Source organism: Ciconia boyciana, chromosome 1, assembly GCF_034638445.1.
Source record: "Ciconia boyciana chromosome 1, ASM3463844v1, whole genome shotgun sequence".
In the NCBI taxonomy this organism is placed as follows: Eukaryota; Metazoa; Chordata; class Aves; order Ciconiiformes; family Ciconiidae; genus Ciconia; species Ciconia boyciana.
The window spans coordinates 25,530,011-25,556,096 of NC_132934.1; the positions used below are offsets into that span (position 1 = coordinate 25,530,011).

At 39.2% G+C, this 26,086-nt stretch overlaps 1 protein-coding gene across 1 annotated transcript in view; it reads left to right on the forward strand.

Annotated features, from left to right (window-relative positions):
• Nucleotides 1-17,070, forward strand: part of LOC140655399 (V-type proton ATPase subunit S1-like) — a 55,148-nt gene extending 38,078 nt beyond the window's left edge. The window contains exons 7-10 of the mRNA XM_072869936.1: nt 3,384-3,625; nt 4,236-4,289; nt 10,930-11,167; nt 15,893-17,070. Of these exons, the coding sequence (XP_072726037.1) occupies nt 3,384-3,625; nt 4,236-4,289; nt 10,930-11,167; nt 15,893-16,102 (744 nt within the window). The 3' untranslated portion in view covers nt 16,103-17,070. The remainder of the gene's footprint in view (nt 1-3,383; nt 3,626-4,235; nt 4,290-10,929; nt 11,168-15,892) is intronic.
• The last annotated feature ends 9,016 nt before the right edge of the window (nt 17,071-26,086 follow it).

Below are 26,086 nucleotides of genomic sequence, written 5' to 3' on the forward strand. Positions count from 1 at the left end.
GAACGCACTGTAGTGCACCATACAGCATGAAGGCAAGGACTAGGCTAAGATACAACCTAAAAAGAGAAAGGGAGTGGACCCTTCTTCCTCCTCTCCTCCCTCCTTGAAAGTAAAGAAGGACCTACCCCTTCCCCTAGCTGTTACAATATGAGCAACAACTCCACAGAGAGGATGTGGTCATAGATCCATACTGTTAGAAATGAAAAGGAGCAACAAGCATCACCCAGACAGTTGTCTTACTTTTGATGTGCACACCTAAACATAGCAATAAAAAAGTCAAGAAGTACAAGACTGAAAAAGAAGGCATAACCATCTGGTGAACTGATATCCAAAAATCCCACATTGAAACTAGTGTGAAATGTAGCCTGTTTCTATGGTTCATTACCATTCATCATTTCAGCCAATAAAAATTTTATTTTCCCAGTATTTTGTATTTTTCTCTTATGTGTCTGCAACCATTCGATTTATATTTGTTTGTAATTTCAAATATATAAAATGGCCCCAAATCTTTTTTCTTGTCTCTAGCCATTCTATTTTGGAACAGCCAACAAACCCCATCAGCAACAACAAAACAAATTAATAATTTTGGATGTAAGGTCTGTTTGCTTTGAAAAAGATCAGTATGTTGGTGCATCAAAATGTTGCCAGATCAGCTGTCTTTCTCCTTTCCAAGAGAGATGATTCTGAATTAGGAGGCTTGCAAAACAGATGAAAGGGAACAATTTTGTCCAGGCTACTTCTATTGCAGGTTCAGTTAGTAATTACGGTGTTCAGTTCTGGTCTAGGACAATGTAAATGGCACCCTTTCTTTCCTGTATCTTATTTCGCCAGGTCTTGTGATTGTCCACTGCATATCTGAGATCAAATATGTCATTGGTAAATCCAGAGGAACAAGACATTGACTCACACTCCCACGGTTCAGATTAGGTAAAGGTGAAGAGGGCACTAAACAACAGAATAAAATATGGTTTAATGATTGACAACACTGCCACTATAGCTTGTTCCTGAATAATCTAATTTGATTTACAAGAATTCGGTGTAAATATAATCCATTTCTCAAGGAATTATCTTGTCATTTATAGTTTAGCATGAAATATATGGCATGGGGAGAGTGATTTTAATTCAGTAAGCTCATGTTTGTGCAGCAACAAAAGAATAAGAAAATGTGCCTGAAACAGAGAGGCAGGCAAGTACTGGGGGAGCGCTCAGCTTCCCACTGAGGGTCATCTGGAAGGAGCGACTGCTGTCTTCAGGTCTGCAGCGGGTCCCAGGTTGGGGTGTTTCAGAGATCCTCCTTCCAGCCTCTAAAGTTTCTTGAATCTCTGTGAGGTAATGCTTTCTGGTTTTGAATGTGCTAAATTACCTCACCCACAGGTAACTTATAGAAATGCATCTTCAGGCTGAAGGGATGAATATACAGGCTAGTAATTGTTTGGGGGACATTTCTCCAGACAACTGATACTTTCAGGCTCCTATTTGGTGTAGTCGTCCTGCCTGCCGATAGCTGTGCAGGCAAGGACTGGCTGGGCCGCGCAGTCCATGACTGCCTCTATTTTCAGCCACAAATATGACCAAAACAAAGCCCATTTTTAGAAATGTGTTTGGCAAGCTGTATTGCCTCCTTTCTTCAGCGTGGGTAAATTTGTTAAAACAGGTTTAACCATGGGAAACTAATAGATTTCTTAGTCTCTGACATGCCTTCTTTACAGGCAAACGCTCTTTCAGTTCGTGTGCTTTTTCAGAGACGAAAGAGAATCTTTATGTGAGAGCCTCACGACAAAGTACTGGCAGCAGAGCAATAGAAATAAAGCTGTAGTCTCATGATTGTATTCTAATAGCTTTCTTTTTATTTTAAGATACTCAAACCTAATCCCCTAAATTAGCCCAATCACAGTCTCCAATGTAACCTTGTTTTCAGCTATTAGCAGGTGGTTTCTAAAGCCCTCTTTAGATGATATGCGGGGCCCACATAGTGAAGTCAATTGTTAGACAGGATATAATTTAGACTTCAGCTCTTCCTCTCAGTTTGAAATAAAATGATTACATTTCAAGAGAGCCTAAGGGAAGATTAAAAGTTTTATATCAAAAGTTGAATATTTTCTTTTGTTGTACACTCTTCTTTTAAAGACAATGGTATTCATCTAAAATAATGCATGTTCTGAATGTATTTGAAAAGGCACTACTCTGAATTAAAAAGAAATTCATAAAATATGCATGTATGGGAGAAGAAGATTGCAATCTTCATTTGAGCGTTTAGTCAAAGGTTTTTAACTCAGTCCATTCTGCTTTGTTCGTAGAATAAGGTATCTGCAAAGACGTGTTTTAAATAACAGATGGCCCATAGCGTTTAGAGAGCAGTGGTTAAGGTGACAAAATCTTCCAGGGCTCCTCTCCGCACGCAGGTTATAAAGCGATATTATAGCCTCTGTTCCAGACTGGAAAAAGGTCCTTGCCTGTCTTTAAACCCTTTAAAAGTGGTTTCAGGCAATAGCTCCACATAATTATAGTTCTGGTAACCCCTGTGATACCTCTCATTTCTTGTACCCCAAAGTTATCCAAGGGCAGAGGCCACTTGTAGAATACAAAATTGTAAAGCTGACATGGGTCTTAAAAACAGATGGAATAGCCCAGATATGAACAGAGTCAGAAGTGAAGAGTAAGATATGAACGACAGGATTAAGTCATCATCTGATAAGGTCAGCTAGCTTTTACTGTTGATATCAATGGGGCTGTTTTACCAAGGATGACCTGGGCACATGTGTAAAAAAGCATTACCTGTTAAAGGGAATTCCTGGAAACCTCCTAAAAGCAAATGTATATATGCAGTGAAGTCTCTTGTAGGAGTTCACCACATCAGCCAAATGAGCATAGATCTTCTTTTTCCAGAAACCATCAGAAGAATCTAAATATAACACTGCTGTAGTTAAGTAGCCTGCTTTCATGCTTGTTAAAATGAAAAGTGCAAAACTGTTATTGTTACTAAGGGGGGTGGTCACTGAACTGGCAAGCTGAAGTTTTCTTGTGATTTTATCGCAGAAAAAAAGTTAATTTCTTTCAGTATATTCTTCTGTTAAAAAAAATAAATTCTTTTACCTGTTAGCACTAATGCATACTACTATCTTAAGGCAGCATTAACAACATGGTTTTATTTTCATTTGCCTAATATCAGTGGTGCTTGTTTTCACATGTGGACACCTGACCTAGGTTTACACCACCTCATTAGCCTTCATACTGCCAATTAAATAGGCAGACAATAATAAGTATTGAGGTTGATTGAGGATTTAAGAACGATGGGTGCTCATGGTACAGAATGGTGAAGGTCTGGGTTCACTTGATATTATCTCTTACAAAGGAAATGAATTGTCAATGTGCTGTTATTCCAGATTTCTAGAAGAACTGATGTGGTGGGGGAATTAAGACGACAATTAATGGCCACTGAGGAAGAAGACAGTTTGTCATATCCTCCTCTGAATGTGACCACTGGAAATGATATATGCATCCTTTTTTACGCTAGTAATTTCAGCCTCAAAGCCAACAGTTCCATTTTTATAGATTTGACAAATGCAACATTTGTAACGCAGAATGTGGATATTTCTTCCTCTGAGTGCTCAGACATCAACACAACGTGAGTAGCACAAGAAATTTCGTATCATAATACATGTGATTCTGAAAACTAATCAATCAGAAATGGTGCAATCTCAAGTTAATACTAATTTAATTTTCTTCTTCTAAAGCATCCAAATAAAAAATACCTAATTGGATATTCTTAGAAGAAAAAGACTGAGTCAGGACAACAAAAATTGTTCAGATGCAGCCTCTTATTTTCACAATTTTTTTCCTCTTACATTCCTTACTTCCTTGTTTGTTTATATTTTGTCCAAACAGGTTTCCCTGTGCCTGATCTCACAATCACAGAAATCTCCACTGGCATTAATGAGATCATAATTTCATTGTAAAAATTCCCTTGAAGGGGAGTATTGCCAGTTACTAGGTAGTAATTCAGCTGGAAGTACATTAATGAAACATGATCTCTGTTTTCATTTACTTTGAAGCACCTGCTCTTGGATAAAAAAAACCTCTAGAAATATTTTGTCATATTTTTCTGTGTACTGTACCTTTGCTATATGACTTTTGTAATTGCCTATTGATTTAGAATATTCCCTCCGATTGAAATGTCACAATGATCTAATTAAAGCTGACTACTCTAACATTAAAAATCTGTTTCTTATTCTTAGACTGTCATTAAAATACATAAAGCCAGTGAATGGAATCAGCAGCCTAGAAATAAGGTAACTTATGATTTATTCTTAAATAGGTCTTTGTGATGTACAAAGCCTGTTTGTAAATTAGGAGCAAAAAAAGAGGAGGAGTTAAGTGAAAATGTTTTTGAAATTACGATTTGCTTTCTGTTCTGAGGAGTTACTATGCAGGAGAACAATAATACAGTCTTTATATAGAGAATATATTAATATGCTCAGGTAAAGTTCTGAAAAAGTGGGGTAGGCAAACAACCGTACTGTAAGGTACTGGTATATGCAACATCCTGCTTTGCTAATATGATCAGACCACGATCCTGCCTCAGGGAAATCTAACTGTGATTTGTGAACAGTTCTAGGGGCTGAAGTCTACTTGCGTGGCCAGGGTGGTATTTAGTCCTAATGTGGATTACCAGTGCTCTCTCTCAGAGCTAGCTTGTGGCTAATGAGGGGTGCAATAATTTTTCTGCTCCATAGATGTTGACAAGACCACGTTTCTCCTACCATGAGAAGAGGGAAGAAAAGTTAGGGAATGGGAAGACTTGGGATGAAAAGTCAAAAGGAGAACTTGCAGCTGTTGCTCTCACTAGTGGATTCTAGGGATGGGAAAAGCATCTGCTACTGTTTGAGGGCTGCCACACAGCTGCTGGTCCACAAAACTCAGTTCTTTCCTCAGCAGCAGGAACAGAAGTTAAAATTATTTTCTTAAGCCCTGGCAAAGATAATGTGGCCTGCTCTTTTCATTTAGGTACCTCAGTTAACTGCTTAAATTTATTTGGGAAGGACTTGGGCCAGGGAACTTGCACTGAATTAAATTTGCATGTATCAGAGGATGAATTGGATGTTTGCTTGGGCAGCAGAAGGACAAATTACTTTTGCCATCTAAAATGCTTTTGACATCTTGAACAAGGGAAATTGAAATCCAAGGAAACCAAAGAAAGGAAATTTAAAGCAATAACGTAGGGAACAATCAGTGTTTGAACAACATTTTAGTAGGAGAGTAAAAGAGGCACGTGGCACCAAGATGATAAGCAAGAATGAATAAATACCATTATTTACACTGAGATAGAAGGACATTCTACATTTAGGTAAAAGGACCCCCAGAAGGACTTGTGTTGAAGACCATCAGTGATGAGTTTGGAGTTGTATTTGGACTGCATAGAGACACTTGCAGTCATCATCAGAGACCATGATAGGTGGCAAAAAACAAACATGCTTTGTTATTTAACATCTCCCCTCCACCCCAAGCATCTAGAGCTTTGTGAAAGAACATAATGTACAGATAAGATTGCTGTTAGTATAGTATTTTTACTTTTTTGACTATCGTAGTTAGCTGTGTATAGGATCCTTGAGACTTGTCCTTGGTGATGAAGTCAAGCATTTCTTGGTTTCAATACTGTAAATTACCAAAGGGGCATGCAGTTCTCTGAACACCTCAGGGAATTAAGGAAACATTTTCCTTGGATCCCATTCAAAAAATACTGTTCTCAAACCAAGACTCTGCCCAAGTTGTGTCTTTACTTTTACTCCAAGTCACAAAATATCACTTTCTCTGGTGCTGCCCTGGTGCTTCTCTGTCTACTGTCTGCTGCTCCTGTCTCACGCTCATACAGGCAGACCCACCAAAACAGTGCCCTGGATTCTCATTCTGCATCTTTGCTCATAATAGTGCAGGTCTTAGCTGCTCTCCTGTAATCTCTTTCTGTATGAATGAATCTGGTTGCTTTCTACATTTGTGCAGAATGTGACCATCCTCAGCATAATACCATGCTTTCTAGTAAAATTACAGTTCCAAGAAAATAATATGAATCATAAAGCACTTGAAAATTCTATGGAGCATGATGCTGTGCTGCAAAACTAGCTACCAAGTTAACTGACAGATCTTAGAAGGGTTGTTTTCTTTAAAGTAGTAAACAGGTTTTGCTCAACTATACAACAACAAATTGCAAACCTTAGGCTGCTACTATAGAAACAAAATACTTTGGCAGTTGAAACATTTATCTTAGATTTTGATTGCTGCAGCAGGCATAAGAAGATCAAATGTGATGTTAGTACGTGCATATGGACTTAATGAGGATTATTCAGATTTATGTTTAGTCATCTGTTTGTTAAAATCTTATAATTTTAAGTCATTATTGGGAGAAAACTTTAATGTGGTCATGAATCTGAGGTGCATCTGAAGAGAAGAAATTTGAAGCAACTCTGCAGACAGACTGACTGTAAATTAAAGAAGAACATCAGTACAAAAGGTGAATGGTTCATGTTTTCTCTCTTATTCTGGAAATTTTTTTTACATCCTTTGAGCCTGTTGTAGTAAAGGCAGAAATGCTCTCAAAGTTTCTCTTGACCTGTGCTTCTACTTGAATACATTATAACTAAATACCAAAATGCATAAACAGCCCTTGAGGCTGGGATAAGAAACTCGGGCTCCACAATAGATGAGGACTTGAAAAGAGAGTAGGTGAAGTCCTGACCACTGTCATGCCCAGCGAGTAATTAAAGCAACATAAGCTGGCTGTGTTTTGCAAGAGAATTTGATTTATTACATTGGGCTAGGTGTGATCCAGGTTTTTAATAGCCCCTCAGGGCATTTAGACACAAAAATGCCTAATAGATTATTTTTTATGTGTGACACAGATGCTTAGCAATAAAAAACGCAATAGAGGCAGAAGGTGGGGGATGCCTTCCAGAGTAGTCATTGCTTGGGCATTCACTCTGTGTTGGCCTGCTTGCGGGAGGTAGAGAGTGATTGCTTCTGTATTGCTTTTTCTCCTATTTCCTTCACTTATTAAGCTGTCTTTATCTCGACCCACAAGTTTCCTCATTTTTGCTCTTTCTATTCTCCTCCCCCGTCCTGTTGGGGATGGGGAGTGAGCAAACAGCTACATGGGTGCTTGGCTGCCGGCTGGCATCAACCAGCAACACCTCAGAAGCCTTTATAAAGAAAACTTTCGGCTAAAGACAAACCTGGTTATTTGTGCTGTTTTCTGTTGGATTATCTCTTGATTTAAGAGACAATTTTGTCATTTTAGGCCTCTATTAGCTACCGTAATACAATATTGCATGGCATATAATGCAAGTAATAAGATATACTCAACAGAACCAGAATAATCCATTGATCTTTTCATGATTCAGGAACACTTTATTCACCTTGTTTATCTCAGCATTTCTATTGTCAAGAGCTTCTAAAACCCACAGAGATACATTTCAATCACTGTTTTCCCCTTCTGGTTCACTTTGATTACATTTCTTGTTCAGGATGACTCCTTGGTCAAGATTACAGCCTGCCTCAATAAACAGGACACAGGCAGGGCAAAGAGGTGAGAAGGAACAGAGCTTAGAGCCATGACTGCATTTTTTTCTCCTGTAAAGGCCATTTACTTAGGTGTAGGAGAGCATCCCTTGAAGACAGAAAGTGACACCAGAGAGGACCACATTCAAATAGCTCGATTTATTGGTCAATAAAAGAGGGTCCAACTTCAGCAGCATGAGCTGGATCCAGAGCCTGCCCTTACCACCACTAGTCTACCACCTCGTGCTGAGCAGCTAGTTATATCCCACCTCCTACTAGCAGCTGCAATAGCCGCTTCATCCTATGCAAACAGCTGCCATCTCCCTCTCCCTCTCTCTAGCAAGAGCAGCAGTCCCATTCATCCTCCTGCGCTGGCCACTGAGAGGTGAGCTGTTAAGGAGAGGTTGTAGAGTGTTTCTGGTTGCGCTACAAGTGAACTACTGCTGCAGCAGAGGTAGGAGCAGTAGTTTTTGCTGGAAGAAGCATCATCTCAGCTCTCTCAGCAGCTGATGGCATCCAGCTGTTCAAGCACCTGTCTGTCATCTTCTCTGGGAAGAGGTGTCAAAGTGGATGGAAGTGCAGAGCATTTGTATTTTCCCCACTTACACTATAAGTACTTGACTGTGGTTGTTGCTCATAGCACGTATAAAATAGAACTGACCCGAGAACCATGTTTTAAAGTCTTTTACCTAACAGTTGTGTTTCTCTTTGAATCTTTGAAACAGTAGTAATTCCAGCTAGCTTCCTTTTCAGAAATATCTCTCCTTATAATGAATAGCCTTCCTTGTAATGAACAGTGATTGGTAACAGGTGGTGGCATTTAGAGTTCATATGGTTATCTGGCACAAAGGGAGTCTGGCCTATGACGAAAAATTGTTTGTGTCACAATACATAAAGTTCATAATGTCTGTGAAAGTTCACTTCCTGTATTGGCTCTAATGTTTAATACAAACACAGCATTTCCTATGAAAGCCAAGGTACTTTCGGTTCTGCAGATAAAATCTTATCTCTCCTCCCCTTGTCATTCATTTGCTATATTGTGCTCCTTCTATTTGCTATCTACCTATCTGAGAAAATGTTAAATTAAATGAAGCAATTCTATTGATTTTTGTTGCTTGAATGTCTTTTTTGTAATTTAATGAATTATAGTTGTATCAGTTATCAGTTAAGTGAGTGCTTGTTGGAGGCTATTCACTATCAGTTGTTTGGAAAAATGCTAAGGATAAAAGCCTGTATTATTAAGTTAACCATGCTCAACTAGTTCACCAATTAGATCTTAATTCTCATAAATCTGCAAGTAACATAAAATTTTAGTTATTGGTGCAACGTGAAGAGCCAGCGTTCTCTTGGAGGTCACTTTAGACTGTACTCACATACATAGCCTTATAAAACTTGTTTGTCCATATGGTAAGTCTCCAAAGAATTTCCTTGTTTACCACTTTTCATATCTTCTCAGCAAAAGTACAGAGCACACCCAGTATCTGCAGTTGGCACAAACATTTCAGTAAACTTCTCTGTGCTTATAACTGCACTTCAGCTAGTGCCCATAGCATTGCTACGGAGACACCATGGAAATTCTGTTCAGATTGTGCTGTATATCAGGAAAAGGTTCTTTTCTTCTAGCAATTAATATCTAGGCGAATACATGTTTTAATTTTGTAACTTTATCACTGTAACAATAGAATAGTTTCCATAAATATTTGTGAGTGTGTACTAGATGAAATTCAAATGCTTTTTTTTCTTTTTCACTGATGCTTGCAGGTGAATGTTGTATGGAAAGAGCTGTTTAGGCTCAAAACGTAAGGAATGCCATAAAACAAAACATCCTTTTCTCACCTGAATGACACTTTGAGTTCTAGGATTCCTAATGAGCATTTTGAAACTCTTGAGGATTATGAAGTTATCATATATAAGTTATCAAGAGTTATCAAGTTATCATAAGAGTTATCAAGTTATCAAGAGTTATCAAGTTATCATAAGAGTTATCAAGTTATCAAGAGTTATCAAGTTATCATAAGTTATCAAGAGTCAAAAGCCACAGATTATTAAAAAAAAAGAAAAGGCGCAACTATTGTAGTAACCTAACCTGTCAAATTTTGTGGGTTACTCCTAAGGAGCATTGTTTGTGTTGAGTTTAGACTCTATGTCGTGTGGATGTCATGCTACTGAAAGCAACAGATTTGAACAAACAATATTCTACAACAGAGAATATTCTCTGTATATATACATATACCCTATAGAACATAAAATATTCTATATTGTGCCACATTTATAGATGACTGCTTATTTTTCAAACTTGTCATAATTGCATCTAAGTACTACCCCAAATTTTAAAATCCACATACAGTGTTACCTATAGTAGATAGATGGAATATTTAATTTTGTAGCAAGTCTCACTTATTGCTAAAAAGATTCCTCTTCTAAATTCTTTGTCATTATCAATAAGCAAAAAAAATCTTCAGCAAACTGTATAGAGCAATACATACATAGACCAAGTAGGGTTAAAGTCTTAAGCAACATACAATAAGGAGAAAAGCTTATCATTTCCTTATGAGATAACTTGAATACCTAAAAGTAACTGGGTAAAAAGTGGTAAAGACTAGGACATAGTCCTGATCTGTAAAGGATCAGGATGTACTCCTGAATGTTCTCAATTATTTCTGTTTCAGAACATCTGGGAGGTGTTCAGACTGCAGTGGTAGTAACATATATATAAATCCCATGATTATAAACTACCGGAAACTGCTGCAATACCACACATACAGAAACCTTTTCAAAATGAGAAAATATTTATTTGTGCCTAACCCACTACAAATTGGAAAACTAGGGATGATGACCCCTCCCCACCCTCTGGTAGGAGAAAACTCTGTCTTCTACTGCAAATTCAGACATTTGCAAAGGAAATTGCCATTTACGCATCTGAGCCAAGGAAGAATTGCAATGATAAATCAGAATGGTTATCATGCCTGTACCTATCATAAAAGCAATTTTCAAAAAATCCCGTAAAATGTTTATTGAGAGCTACTGCAGGCCTACTGACAGTCTCTCAGGTTCTGCTCCACTGATTATAAACTGTTGGTAACTGATGAAATACTTCACTGGCAGAGGTCCTTGAAGAATGAAATCGCGTTTGCTCCTTGCCTGCCACAGCTATGGAAAGCTGTGCTTGTGAGATGAAACTTGAAGAAGAAGTAAGAACATATTCACAGTCTCTTCACTTATGAACAATCCTAATGACATGGGAGGCCAAGCTAAGATACCAGCTGCGGTGTTTGCAGCTAGCAACAGTGAACCTTTATCTGCCACCAGTACTTTATCAAATAAATATTAACTTTTTCCTTCTGTCATTTTGATTTTTTTTCCCCTTTGTTGTCTTTCTAGGTTTTTAATGACCAACAAGTTCTATGGAGGCTCGGCTAGAAATTGGTCGACTTTAAATTCAGTTGAGATTGTACAAGATGGAGAAAAGTTTGCTAAATTTAATGCTTCTGTCATCTCTGCTCCTGCAGAGTATTCATTTCATTGTCAGCTGGTGGGAACAAGCAATCTCTATCCTGCAAGGCTGATTCCATCCAACAATGAGGCAAAAAACTGGGATGTTTTCATTTCCAGGTTGCAAGTGAGTACATATTGCCATTTCAGAGATAATTCCAATAACTATTACTTGCTATTGTAGGTGCTGAACGACACACATTCATAACGCCCTTACTTTCATTTCAGCCTAAGTGAAAATGTAAAAGAAAAGCTGTTCCCCCTAGGTGAGCTATTCAATAAAGGGGTGAAAAAGACTGCAGTTGCTGAACAATAAGAACATGAAAGCGCAGCTTTGAAAAACAAAAAACTATGAAGTTGTCCACAGAAAAGAAAAAACAATAAACCCAAATGCGCTTAATCAGGCAAAGAATGACTAAATCCCCATGCCTGTTTAATGAATTGGGCTGCTATTGGAAACATGGGACTCTTAGGTGGATGGCTTTATGCTGCTTACTTCGTTTTTATTTGATTTCTTTGCACTTTGTTTACCTAGGGAAGTACAGCTTAGTATGGTTACTGTTTTCAGTGACATAGACTGTCTGTACTCCTACAGACAGAAACAAAGCCCAGTGCAATTAGGTTTAATGGAAGGTTTGCCATGGACTTCAATCGGGAGCAATACTAGGTCCCGCATGGCCCAGAAGGAAAGCAGTTGGCTTTATTTTTTTTGAAGGAGGCATAGATTTTCTGTGTATTTAGTGCAGTAGTACAGACTACATATGTGAGGTGTAAATGATTGCATCTTTATTATTTTGAGCATTGATCTTGACTTAGGAGAAGCACATCAACATTTATCTCTTAAAACAATATTGCACTAAGGGTTCTCTTTGATTAAAGAGATCATGGAAATGATAGAAATAATTCCAAACTGGACTCTATTTGCCAAAGATGAGCTAATCCCATGATAACTGGATACAAATGCTGATATAACTGTATTTATGATTTCGATAACAAACCAAATCTCAGTAATCTGAGTCCAGATTTGACATTTCTACTTAAATCATGGAAATCTCAAAGGAACAGCATTGGTGCTGAGATTTATTTTCCACAAATTCCAAGATCAAGTCCCACAGTTTTTTGAGAAGCAACATAGCAATATACACCAATGTTGTGAAGGTTCCTCCTGATGGTATTTTTTATGGAAAGACCTGAAAATATCTGAGTCCACACAACTGTACTTTGCCTAGTCACTTGTTAGAGTTAGACTTTGGCATCACTAGGCTATGAAAGTACATGGGCTATGAAAACACATACAACATATCTTTTCCTTGAATTTCTATATACATTGATACTGCTGCCTTCTCAAAGCTTAGAGAGAGGCCTTGCTCCATCCTTAGTAGGCATCTTTTCATTGGGGTCTTGATCAAGAGTAGAAGTAGTAGGTTTCCCACCTTCTTTATTGATTTGGAGCAGCAGCTGCTTCCACTGTTCAGACAACAGAACTTCCAGTTCCTCTTGGGAAAGGCTTTTTTCTCTGATCAAGTCCTAAGCATGGAACACAACCTCAAAAGTCCTGTTCTGATCTTTTCTGTTGTGTGAGAAAACAGAAAGTCACCATTCTGGGCTCATTTCTAAGTTCTATCTAAACTAGATCATACCTTTCCAGATATCTTCCACTGATATGTAGTAAAATCTGATTGATCTCAATATTGATCTTTGTTCTAGAATGAGGTTTAGAAACCCCCAAGCTCTGTTGCATGGTGAAAAAGGCACATGGCATGTGATCAGTGGTTGCAGCCAGCACAAAATCTTGTTGCTGAAACTGAGGAAGATGATTTTCATGTCAATGTTATGCAATGAATTAGAAACCAGGATCCAATGCCAATCTAGCTGGTACAACTGCACTTTGCAATGTTGGGTCCTGAAAACAGTATCACTGTATTAGAGGGACACAGCACCTGCACAGTGAAGCTTTGCATAGGTTGTTCCAAGGCAAGGCTGAATTGATGCAGCCTTTTACTTTAGTTCTGGAGCTAGCTCAGTCACTATCACCTAAAGAACCTCTGTGGGATGCTGTGTAGGTGTGCCCATAGCCTAGGATGTCACCACTCATAGCTGTACACAGTACAAAAAATGGTCTGGTTTTGGTGGGGTTTTTTGTTGTTGTTGTTGTTGTTACAGGAATGATTGTTCTACCACGATACTTTTTATCCTTTTGAGGATCTCAGAATTGTCTATGAAGTTAAAGAGGAGGCTGCCACCAAAAGCACTGCTTTTCTTTAGTATGTGTCATAGTGGTTTAGAAGCCCCTTTGTTCCTAATAAAAACTGCCAAAAACTTTAAAATCAAGAATATTAGGATCCTTTGTGGCTAAAATATTTCTAAGTTTAAAAATTAGATATTCATTGTACACTTAAGAGCCATGAAAACAACAGATTTTACTTGAAGGCTTTGCCAAAGGTTAAATGATGAGAAAACTCCATTCCAAAAAATATTTTAAAAATTAACAGTAAATGCAGACTAGTATAACCAGGAGAAATAATACTGGTCCAAACACTAAAATTGAAACTTCCGCAGTACAGAGGCCTGTGTCCAAAATGCTTTTACATTCATAAAAATTAGAGAACAACATGTTAAGTATTTTTAGCTTTTCTATAGGTAGAAATGCTGCTAGGAGTCACATTTTTATCTCCCACCTGGGATCTAACACCCCCACAGAAATGATAAAGCTTCAGAAAAACAATAAAAGAACCCTGCATATACTTCATCTCCTGCCTAAAAGTAGACGTAGCATTTTAAGAATGTACAATTAAAGCTTTCACCTCGAAGGTTCAATAAGCATAATCCTGTTTCAAAAAAAACCCCAGTAGGACTGACATAATAAAATTCAGTATTTCTGGCTCTAAATCAGAAGTGGTAAAGCCTTTCTAAACCAAATATACCTGTTAAGTGCTTCAGAGAGTTCTTGTAAGTGTGGTAACAAGTGTGTATTGTTTTCCAGAATTTCAATCCATTTTTTGAACATAAATGACATAAATCATCACCTGCTTTCTGGTTTTATTGTAAATAAGTCTTTCAGACTGCATTCCATGGCTCCTATTTACATTCTCATCTGTTGTCAAAGCAGTGGCTTAACAAGCAGAGGCTTTGGTAATCACCTGTATTCTCTAAAACTGTGCAAACAGTTATCCAACCTAAAAGCTTATTTTTGCTAATCCTGCTTTAATCAGAAGTCTGACTGCCTATAGTGAAAGCAGGCAGTATTTGCAAGTTAGCTACCATGATCTGACTTGGAAAGATTCTTCTAAGAGGCCCAGAAAATCTTGAATTGCTAAAATTGTCTTCACAGTACCTAAATAGCCCTTAGTTCTGCATATGGTAATAGTTTTATTAATCAGCACTCTGGAAGGTATAGACATTGGTCTTAACACACATATTACCTACATATTAACTTTAGGTGCCTGAGCCATGAATGAACTCAAACCCAGAGTGCTTACTGGTGTAGCATGGTATGCAAGCCACAGACTAATTTCTTCAATGTTTGTACCAACACCTTTCCGAGGAAGTACAAACTCTTTTATTACCACAAAGCTTTCCATTTAGTTGATCATAAAGCATAGCGTAATAATGGAGTGGGAACATAGAAAAGTAGAAATCCATGATCTTCTGCTTCCTTGCTTATTGCCTGGTGAGGGAAGTGATTGAAATAAAATAATCTTTTTTTTATTTTATTCTACAATATTTTATAGAAAATTGTCAGTTTTAAGGTCTTGTTTCTTTACTGGTGGATTTATGATGTTTGGTGCTTTCCTTACACACACATTTCAAAGAATCCGTAAATACATAAGAATCCCAGTCTTCATTTTCCTTTATAAAATTATTTCAGAAAGACTCAAAACCACAGATCAGATTAATTCTTTCCTTCCTTCATTTTCTTCCTCCAGTTAGATTCCCTTCCTTCTGAAGGAATCAGTGCTTACGTCATTATGTGCATGTGTGTAGAGGGGGGATTGTGTTTACTTTCTTCCTAGTTTTCTAATCCTTTGACTGATTTTAACACAATTTTTAGGATAGTGGTCTCAAAGGCATTCAGTTCATTGACACTTTTTGCAAAATTGGTGGCTAGGCAGAGAATAGATCCCCAAATTAGTTGATTTTTCTGAGGAAAATAACACGGCACGAGTTCAGTCAGTGGCAGACCTTGAGAATCCAGTCAAAGGAGAGATATTACAGATTTTTCTAACTGCTGGAAAAGCTTATATGGATTTCATATGTCAATAGACAACACAGATCCTCAATAAAGCAAGCCCTCTCTCCTGTTTTGAGTTTCTAATGTCTAAGAAGGAGGGGAGAAAGGTTTCACAACTGTTTTCTCCTTGAACTTTCACTAAAACTCTGCCAAAAAGGTCATCTTCATCACATGCATTTTAAAGTAGGTTTCAGGAGTTCTGCTTGTCAAGGAGTTATTAGCTAAAAGTCTCAGGGTATTTCAACAAAACTTACGATCCGGGGGGCCTTAATTCTCATGCCTTTGAGTGCTTTGAGTTTCTTGATTCTGAAGTGGTCATTGAGCAATACTGATCACACATCCCCTTTGGGACTTTACTTCTAAAAGTAACACAAATTTCTGAAGTGGGAAACACAACCTACCTCTTGCCAAACAAATTACTTCCACATCTTTAATTTCCTGGGTGGAAAGGAGACCTGGAAAATTGTTATGCAAAGGATTTGGTTCTCAGGCTTTTTTAATGGGCAGAGTGTAAGTGGTAATTAACAGGTGCGGTTTTTGTAATTACCACATATATCCTGAAAGTAGGGCCTACACTCCACATTTAATCGCACTCATCTATCTACCTTTCTTCATTTTCAGATTCAAGGCTTCAATGTTGAAAACAACCAGTTTTCCTATGCAAGTGACTGTACAGGCTTCTTCACTCCCGGAATCTGGATGGGCTTGGTGACATCTATAGTTTTACTGTGGATCCTGGCCTATGGAATCCATATGATCATGCAGCTTACAACAAACAGCAGATTTGATGATCCCAAAGGTCCAGCTCTGTCAGTTCCTCAGACAGAATAGCCATGGATTGATTTAATGCTGCTACGGCTTTTCCTGGTCTGATATTTATGATTTTTATAACCTTTCTACTTCATAATATGTGTAACCTAAAAAGATATCATAGCAGAAAGGGATAATTAAACTACATATAAAAGAGGATCCTTACGCTTGGCAACAATAATAATTCTACTTGTTATTACCATCATTTGTTAATAGCTATCTGTGATGATAAGGGTCTGAGGTGAGGCTATAGAGGTTATTGCTCTATCTGGCTATTAGAAAGACCAGTACAGACTGCCTTCAGATTAACTACTATTAGCAAAGAAAGGATATGACAACAGAGTTAAACAGGAGGGATTTATAAATAACTTATTCCACAAGAAACTATATATCGAAACTACTAGTCTCTTTAAAGGCTCTTTAGTAAGCATGGCATGTTGATGCATCTTAAGAAGGCTGAACTTGTCATTTTTTCTGTTGAGAAAACAATTCAGAAATGTACAGGACTAATAAGGTATAAGTCACTAAATAAATGGTCTTGAAAAATCTTTTCAAAATACATCACTTTGTTCAGATGTGGTGTCACTAATGAGAATGGATGGATTTAGGCTTATCTTCGCTCTAATGTCACCTTATGCCTGTGAGAATTATGTTGAGTAATGCTAACTCATGTGTTTGTAGCCATGGACAGCTGATGGAGTTACTAAGCAAGATACGTCCTTGTCCAAACTGATCACAAAATTGTATTTGGTGTCATGGCAATGAATGCAACTTTTCAAGCTCATAACGGAGTACGATTCAATGTGCCAGTGCAGACAGCATCTTAACAGAGATAGGGTAATTTTCTTAGCATCCCTCCTTTTCCAGGTATCTTTGGCGTAGTTATGAAGTTTGTACAAAAAAGGAAAAAAAAAATTATATAAAGTCATTAGAAGCACTATGCTAATGTACTCATTAAGTCTGAGCATGTTGGTGGTCATCTCAGTGATTCCGGGAGCCTGAAAACATTCAGAGTGTCGTGGATTCTTTTGCAATTAATAAAAGACTCTACATCTCATTGGGCAATCAGACTACGGAGTGAATTACTAAATGTTATGAAAAGCTAGGAAATAGTAAAAGAGCAAGGGTAAATTGGTAAAAAAAAAAGGTAAAAATAACATTTTCTTTCTCTCTTCTGTAATGTTTTGTTATGACTGTGCATGTTCTATGAAGGGAACAAAAAGATACCATTTTGACAAAATTACATTTGTCACATGAGAAAAATTCCAACTTTTCTGATCTTGATCCATGTCATAGGACAGTGATACAAAGGAAAAACAGTTAGAATCAACAATGTAACTAGACCAACAATAGTTCCTACCCATCATTCCTGGATGTCACATTTTCATTATGCAGTCAAAGAGGTAAATTAAATGCTGTCTGAAGCTATTCCTCCTGAATCATTCAATCCTGACCTGGAAAACAAAAAGAAAGCTGGCATGTAACTAGCAGAGGTGACTTCTCTGCTGTAATATCTTTCCCAAATGTTTTTCAAAACCTCAAAGAATGCTGGTATTTGATCCACACAAAAACGCTATGTTAGAAAGGCACATTTTCTTTGCAAAAAAGAGTTGCCAGGAGAGACAACCGGACTTGTTTTATTAATTCCCCCTTCAAAGCAAGTTACATGAATGTGACATTGAAAATTGGCATAATAGTCATGAAACTCATAGCTAGAAGAGAGGAAGGCTATTACAAAGGGCTTGGTTTGTAGAAGACAGATTTCTTATGACTTTTATCTAGATTCAACAAAATTTAGAACAGATTTTGTTCAACAGTGATGAAATATAGGAATCGAAGAACAGCTTTACAAGGCCACCCAGCTCAGGATCCCATCTCCAGCAGTGGTGCGAGTATGGCAAGCGCGTGGTAGTACTTCCTACAGGTGTTCCACCAGTCTCCACCATTTAAGCTCAGGGACTTCCTCAGAGGTCATGTCTTTGTATTTAATAACTCTGGGTATAGTTATAGTCCATGAATTTGTCCAGCCTCCCCTTGAGCCCGTGGACTCTCCTAGAGCACACGGTGTCCTGACTGTAGTGTGGCACTGGGGATACCTGTACCCTCCCTTGCTTGCCTGGGCTGGACTCTGGAGAGAAAGAGGAAACAGAGTCTCATATAGGCTGTACCATGGTGAAGAGATAAGCCTCTTTCAACAGATGTTTGTTGGATTAGCTTTTCGCTGATGCAGTAAAACTGAAGCCCTCAAAAAAGGGCCAGACTGAACTGTCTGCTGCATTTGATATTATATATTCCAGGGTGAAGGGGAAGGCTTTTTTTGAGGAGAAAAGATTTTTCCTTCTACCTTCTCTCACAATAGTGATACCATGAACACAGGCAAATAGGGCCTGTAGGGGCATATACTCTGTTTCTATAGTGAGTTGGGACATCCCTATAGGAAAGTCAAGCCACATGTTGTAGCCCTTGATGTGGCAGCATTATCCTGGGAGGTCTGTGCTGGGAAAAACAACAGAAAAGGAAAGGAACTACCTGCAGCCCTAGCTGTCTTAGGGGCCAGGTGGACTGGGCCCTGGGGACAATGGCCAGTCCCTCTTAGAAGAGGATCAACTGCTCTTTGTCCACATGTAGGGGGTTGACCTTGGCTGGCTGGCAGATGCCTACCCAGCTGCTCCGGCCTCTTCTCACAGAGGCCACCCCTGCTGCCAACACCTGGACATGGACACCCAATACACCACATCAGGGGGCCGTGTGTGCTGCTGGAGTCCCCATGCCATCTTCAACCCCTGCAGCTGCATATCATGCTGTCCTGAGGTTGGAGACAAAGACAACTGATTACTGATTTCAACAGGGCTGGATTCCTTCCTTTTAAATAGGGCTGGGCCTCAAGAAATTCTAGCAGGATTTTGCACCTGCCTGTGTTTGTTTACGTTCCTGAATAAAGTTGGAAACCTATCGGGGCCCTTCCAGTTCTGTGTACTTCTGATTTCACAATTCAACTTAATGACAGGTGTACTTGTTAAAACATGCCTGCTTTGGGAGCTGTTCCAGCCAGAGTATTAGCTCTATCTGGAAGGTGTGAGCCTTTAGGACTTCCCCCAGAGCTCACTGAAGTTATCAGAAGCACTGACTTCCATGAGTGCTAGCTCATTTCTCTACAAAGTACAAAAAAAATTAATAAATATGGAGGGGATGATAGGAAAGAGCATCAGTTAGAAAAGTAGAAGTGCTTTTTTTTTTGCTTTCAAATATATAAATAAATGAAACTTTATCAAGAAAAAATACCAGAAACTATCAAAAAACTATGGCACAACTTGAATAAAATCAATTTAACTGTGAAAAATCAAGATTAAAACCAGAGAAAACCCAAACTTAAACACAAAAGTCCTGAAGCCATAAGCTAAGGTATTTCTTCACAAAATTCAGCAATGATCATTTTTTGGAAGGGAGAGCTGAGATGGAGCTAGAATCTGAACCTCCTGACCTGATACAGGTTTGCTTTGTAACCTGGTCTGTTGGTTTCTCTGCTTGTAAAATTATTTATTTCACAAATCATGTGGAAACTCAGCAATGACTTTAAATGAAACAGCATTATAATAGAAATAGTCCAAGAGCATGTAGACAGTAAAGAAAGAGAAGTCATTCCATCTGTCAGGGGAAAACTCAATGAAGTAATTGGCTCCTCCTTTCCTTCTGGGTACCTGAAAAATAATGAATATGCAAAGCTAAATCAGCTGAATTATTAGGCAGTGTCCAGGCATTAGAGGGCTCCATAATTATTTTAGCATAAGCTGGGATCAAGCAGGGGAAACCGGAGATGCTGAAAACGAGGAATGACCATGAGATGCTAACTCCTAAGATAATCAGAGATACAAGAGGAAGTCTGGATGTTGAATACTGGTCGCTGCTGGCAAAAAACTAGCAGTAGTCTCAGCAGGTGGTGATGATTGTGGGGGCAAGTGTAGTGGTAATCTTATCCTTACATTGAACAAGAGAATGAGACAACCCACGCAAGGGAGGGCAGGGACTCCTTTTCCTGCAGGCTGTTTTTTCTGTTGCATCTTGTGGTGGGTTGACCTTGGCTGGCTGCCAGACGCCCACTTGGCTGCTCTCTCACTCCTTCTCCTCTTCCTCCTCAACAAGACAGGGGGAGAAAATAAGATGGAAAAGCTTGTGGGTCAGGATAAGGAAGAGGACACCACTTACCAGTAACTGTCATGGGCAAAGTAGACTTATGGAAAATTATTTTTTTGCCAATTAAAATAGGTTGGATAGTGAGAAACAAACACAAAATTAAAACAACGCCTTCAGTCTGCTCAAATGCCAAAAAATCCTGTGGTGTCTAATATCTTCCAGTAAAGGAATCTGATCTTCTTCAGTTTGCTAATAAAGGTTCTGCTCTCAGATTGGTCCATTCTCTTAAAACTTAATGCAAAATCAAGGAGAAAAGAGCTGTTTCTTCAGAACTCAGATTTCTAGAGCCTTAAAAATTATTGAAGTGCAGGAAAAAAAAAAAAGAAATAAGATCTTGCCAAGGGGTGGTTCCCTAAGTAAGTAGTCTCTCACTGCAATGTGGGCTGGTGTCTTTCTTAGTCTTCCTACCTGTGTGGGTGGAAAGGAGACTTACGACAGTGACTGAGCCCGAGAGCCAATCATCTGCTATTGATGTCCCACAAATGAAGTGGCTTCCTTATCTTCACCACAACTTTTTATATACCTCCTGTTTCAACACAGGTTCCCTGTTCCAGGTTGGCTGGATTTCTGTATAACCTCTGGACCTGGTATGTTCCTGAATTATTATAGTTGAACTTAGTTTTAGACTGTTTTATGTATTATTCATTATTGCCACGATAGAAGATAGTTTACTAAATGATCGTATCTTTTCTGCTTTGCAAATGGCAATGTGAGTGTCCTGTGGAAGACTGGGAAACCCATTTCGAGTTTGTCTTAATACTCCTTTAACTAGTTGTGTAGAAGTAACATAAAATTAATGGTGTACAGTCACCATGACATCATATGCAACTTCCTTTAGTTACTGAAAACTGGGCAAAAATAATGTTTGCAACATAAAAAAAACCAAAACCAAATGCTTTCATAAAAGTACTTTTGGAAGGTGGATAAGTTAAGAACTTTCCGATGTAATATTTGAATTGTAATTTTGTGTATCCTGTTTATTCTGTATAAATACGGATACATATGGCTAGCAGAGTGATCAATTTAGCTGTTTAACAGATATGTTTCACTGAAGCATACTGGCATGATTTGAGATATTACCATCCCTATCTACCCTGCCTTTCATTCACATATACCTGTGCCTCAGCTGTTCATTAAGTTCACACTGCTGTGCTCTCTTTTTCCACCAAGGATGTAATATATCAGATTTTGCACTAGAGTAGCTGAGATGCAGGTGCCTGTCTGGGTCTATCATTCCTGCTGCTGAGTAACAAAATCCTGGCAGAGGAGCAAAGCAGATAGCTGCAAACACTAATGTCTCAACACATTACAGTGATATTGGGGAAGGATTTTTATTATAGCTGTCAAAAGGGGAAACCAAAGCATGCAAGCAGCCATGTGCCTTGTCAGGTTCAAAGACTACATTGCCGATAAACTGAGAGGCAGGACTGGCTCCACTTTGGGCAGTGTGCTTTCTGTCTCTGCATGCCTGAAACACAGTTCAGCTAAGTATGTTAGGGCAAGCTCAGGAGTGCTCTGTTTCATACCCTGCTACAAAGACCCCTAAGACCTACAAAGGCTGTCCATGGCAGAAGATACCTAGAGGGCACCAAGATCCAGCTGTGGCCTTCTCTGTATCTTCAGACTGCAATTGAACAGGGATGTCCCAGGCCCTCAATGGTCTCAACCCTTCTCTTCAGTAAGAAAGAGGAAAAAGAAATGTGGAAGAGGAGGGGCAATACAGATCATCCTCTTTTCCTCAATAGGCAGTGAGAGTCCTTGCACTTCTGAGTGGTCACCAGAGTCCTGCACCCCAACAGAAAAGCAAGGCTGGCATCGAGGGGCCCTGCCATTGCCAGTGAGCCTGCGCACAACTGCGTGGTGCTGGGCTGCCTTGGAAGGTCCTCCAGGTCTTCAGCTTTCTCTCCCAGAACCACTCTTTGGGGCTGTCTGCGAACTAAGGCAGGAGCCGCCGCTTTGGCTGCCCTCCAGAAACTCTGAGGTAGCTGAAAGGGAGTGGGAGGAGGGAACCCTGCAGCTATACCTCATTTATCTTACCATGTGCACAAAGCAACAGAATTGGACCCCAGACTGTTTGAAACAGCCAGCTGAATTCAAAATGGAAAAATCTGAGGTTTCATCTATCTTTTTATAACTAACTATTATTACAATTACAAAATAGATGGTCTGCTTTTGCTTGTAGAACTTTCATGGATGTGTACTTATACAGCAAGAGTGAAACAGTTGGATCAGATTTCATTAATTTAGATTTTTTCACAGAAGTTTCTGTGGGTGTACTGGTTGTTTTTGAGGCCAGAATTTAGACCTTAATGGTTTGCTGCTACCAATTTATGTGGTCTAATAGTGATTAATAGATACCTAAATTGAGAGAAATTAGTGTGGGGGTTTTGTTGGGATTTTTTTTGTTTGCCTTAAATAGCACAAAAAATTCTTTATTGGATATATGAGGGAATTTAAAGTTTGCTCATGTTCTGACAGAATTTGAACCCATTTCTGATATAATTGCTTTTATAGCACTCTGAAGTTCAAGGGGGCAGAAAGGGTTTAGTGCTGATAGATTGTTGGGCTGAGCATGCTTCTGGCAGCAGATAAATGAGCTAAAGATTAACAGTCAGTTTTCTTAATTGTAATATCTGAAACTCTTCCCTGGATAACACTGGTGTCTAAGAATTAAGAAAGACATAGGATTTTGCCTAATGAATGACTATCTTCTATTTGTTATGAAACTCTTGGCTAACACGTGAGCTAGTTACTTTTACCACCTTACCTTATCAGAAAGGTGAAGGACTCCTTCAGTAGGGTCATTGTTTTCATCTGGAATAGCCAAAGGTTTCACTTCAAAGATTCAGTAAGATTGCACGTTACTCATTAAGTAAAATCTGCATCTTGTCTAATCAGCAGTGTATGCGTCTGCTGCAAATCCAGGGCTGGATTCAGCTGCTGTGCAATGGGACTCTCGTTCTGAAAGCTGTTTATGGCAAGGCCATTGCTGTATCTGGAAATTACATAGTGATCAAAATTATAGCTCATGTGTTCCTCTTCTTTGATACTGTAATATGTCGGGCCTCCTGTCTCAAAGTGTTAGCACAGAGCTTCAACTGCAATATAATCTGTGCTCCAGCCCTTTGCATGCTTACTAGGAAAGGAAGTCTAAAGGGCACTTGCAACAGAGGAGATGATGTCTGTTATTAATGCTCTAAGTGAAGTAATTCCATCATTGTCATTACATATTATTGTTTTAGTGTATTTGGAAGGAAGAAGATCTTTTCCCTTTAAACATTAAGTCCAATGTTAAACAATTACCTATTAGATACTTCTAATCCTGTTAAGGAACTTAGTAATCTTGCTCTACTGGTGGTGCTGTGGTGGTAGTCACTTCATACCAGATCTAATACAAGCCTCTGATACAGAAAGGGTCTCCAAATCCAAATGTATCCATGGAAATTGCTTCATCTGTATGGAAAGACTGCATCTTTTTGACTGAACATAGCCTCTATTTAACGGTGTGCTACAGCATGGTGTGAAATTGTCTATTAAGTGAAGAACACGGCTTATATGTGAGATGACACTGGTTGTATAGGCTATCCGGTTTGGCCAAGACACTAAAATTAGCAGTTTTCCCTAAAAACCTGATGGGTTAATGCAAAGATTATTCAGACTTATGCCTCCCTCCTCTCCAGTGTGGTGTTCCCACCACCTTTCAGAAACGCTAGTGATCCAGTGCCATTCACCAGTACAGCTCCCAGCAACAGCCACCCGGTCTGCTGATCTCACTGACTGAGCCTGACCTTGCTTAGCTTGTTCAATCCTAGCCAGGGTGGTTAGGACTGGAGATCATGAGTCATTGCCTAATTTTTCTAAAGTTCAGTTTTTGTAAGCTCACCAAAAACACAACCCAGAACTTACATCTGTTCGAAAACATTTTAGTCAAAAACCTGGACGGATCAGTAGTCAAGGGCCAAACCTTAAGATTCCTTCTGATGAAAAGAGCTGCATTTGCTCACATCTAGATAAATTCAAACTGAATTAGAAAATGGAAGAATTGAAAAAAAATTCCTTCTTATATGCATGAGCTCTAGGATGAGACTGGAAGACCTGCATAGAATACAGGACTTCTGTATAAATCTGTGAAATGCTGCAGAAGTTTAAATAAGAAACCTGTAAAGAAGAAGATTAAATTCCTCTCTTCTTCCCAGTTTCCTTCCTGTGGGAAATATTACATAAATAAATAAATGGGAAAACATAGCAGCTGCTTTAAAATGTCAGGAATGTTTCTGTCACCATAAATTTTGTTCAGTAGGAATGCATATGTTGTGAAAAACAACATGCAAACAGATTTTTCTCTGAGTTAAGCTTTTATTCTGAGAAAAGATCTGCCTCTACCGAAAAAAGTGAGCACCGCTATATTTGTTCTTTGAAAACAGACTCTGAAGGAGACTCTGCAGTGTCAGACTGCTCCCAGTTCTCCTGTTCACTTGCTCTGAACGTGTCAGGCAGAGAAAACAAACACAGCGTTGTGCCGTTCAGGTCCACCCCCTTGCAGACTGAGGGCTGGCTTGCCTCATGTCATCTTGCATTTTAGGGAGCGGGGAAGCAAGGTGTCCTTCTCTCCCTCTCTGTCCTTGCAAGCAGCAGGCACAGCAGCAGTATCTATGCTCTCCTGAATGCAGAGTGTTTCTGAAAAGCACATCAAGCGGTGTTAGCCCTCTTCTCCAAAAAAACAGGGTATCATCCTGCTCCGTAACAGGCAGAAGTGGTTTGGCAGATGAATACTGAGCCTTCTGTTGTTTCATCCTTTTTGTTCATGGGGCTATGTTGTCCACCTGGATGTCTGACTTTAAGCCTTGCCTGAGTTGAAGCTCACCTCATTTCCCCTTTTCTTCATGTTTGCAATGGGCCTCCTTGCTAGTAAACAGCAGAAGTGAGGGGCGACCTGATCTGATTTGGAAATACTGTGAAGTCAGAAACTCCAGAACATCCCCCTTCTGCCCACATACAAGGCAGCACCTTCTAGCTGGTCCTTCCTGTTAGCTGACCCAATTGCTTAGAGCTGAGCTCAGTGCTTAAAAGCATTTGGCAAGTGCAATGCATATCCGAGAGCAGCACAAGTACCATTTGTGGTCCTTTGCAGGGGGAAAAGCTGCTTATTTGTTTAGGAAATAGAGGCTATAGTGCTTAACTTGTGATATTTCAGTCACTTCCATGGCAACAGGCTCTGAGAGAACAAAGCAGGACTTCACCAGATCACATAACAGCTTGAAAACGGAACGGAGAAAATTTTACATAGCGACACTGTGAAGTTTCCTTTAACTTGAATTTTACCTCTGTTAGTTAACTGATGATTTAATCAGTGAACCAATTGCTGTACTGGCAAGCAGTTATGAGCAAATTGGCATTGATTTCTTTCAGTTGTCTGGCATCCCTTGTTTCTGTAATGACAAGGGATGTGCCAGCCCAGTGTGGTGCCCCTCTCCCCCTCTGCCCAAGGATAATACACGCTATCCCGCAGATTCCCCGCCACGATAACTGCATTTGAGGAGCAGCATCAGTTAGAAACGATGGCCTGGTTCAAAGGCATTGGAATTTGTCCATATTCTGTGGGTTTCAGATTTGGCCTGATCTTAGAAAGGTGGCATAGCCCATTGCATGGTCTACTGAGTAAGGTCGCAAAGCACATGGCTGAGTGATGGGATTGTGAATCTTGTGTGCGTAAAAGCAAACCCTTTATATTCCCAATCTGAATTAGATCTGGTCACTGGGGTTTTAATCCTCTCACCACAGGCAGGGAGAGGGACAGACTACTTTACCCCTCAG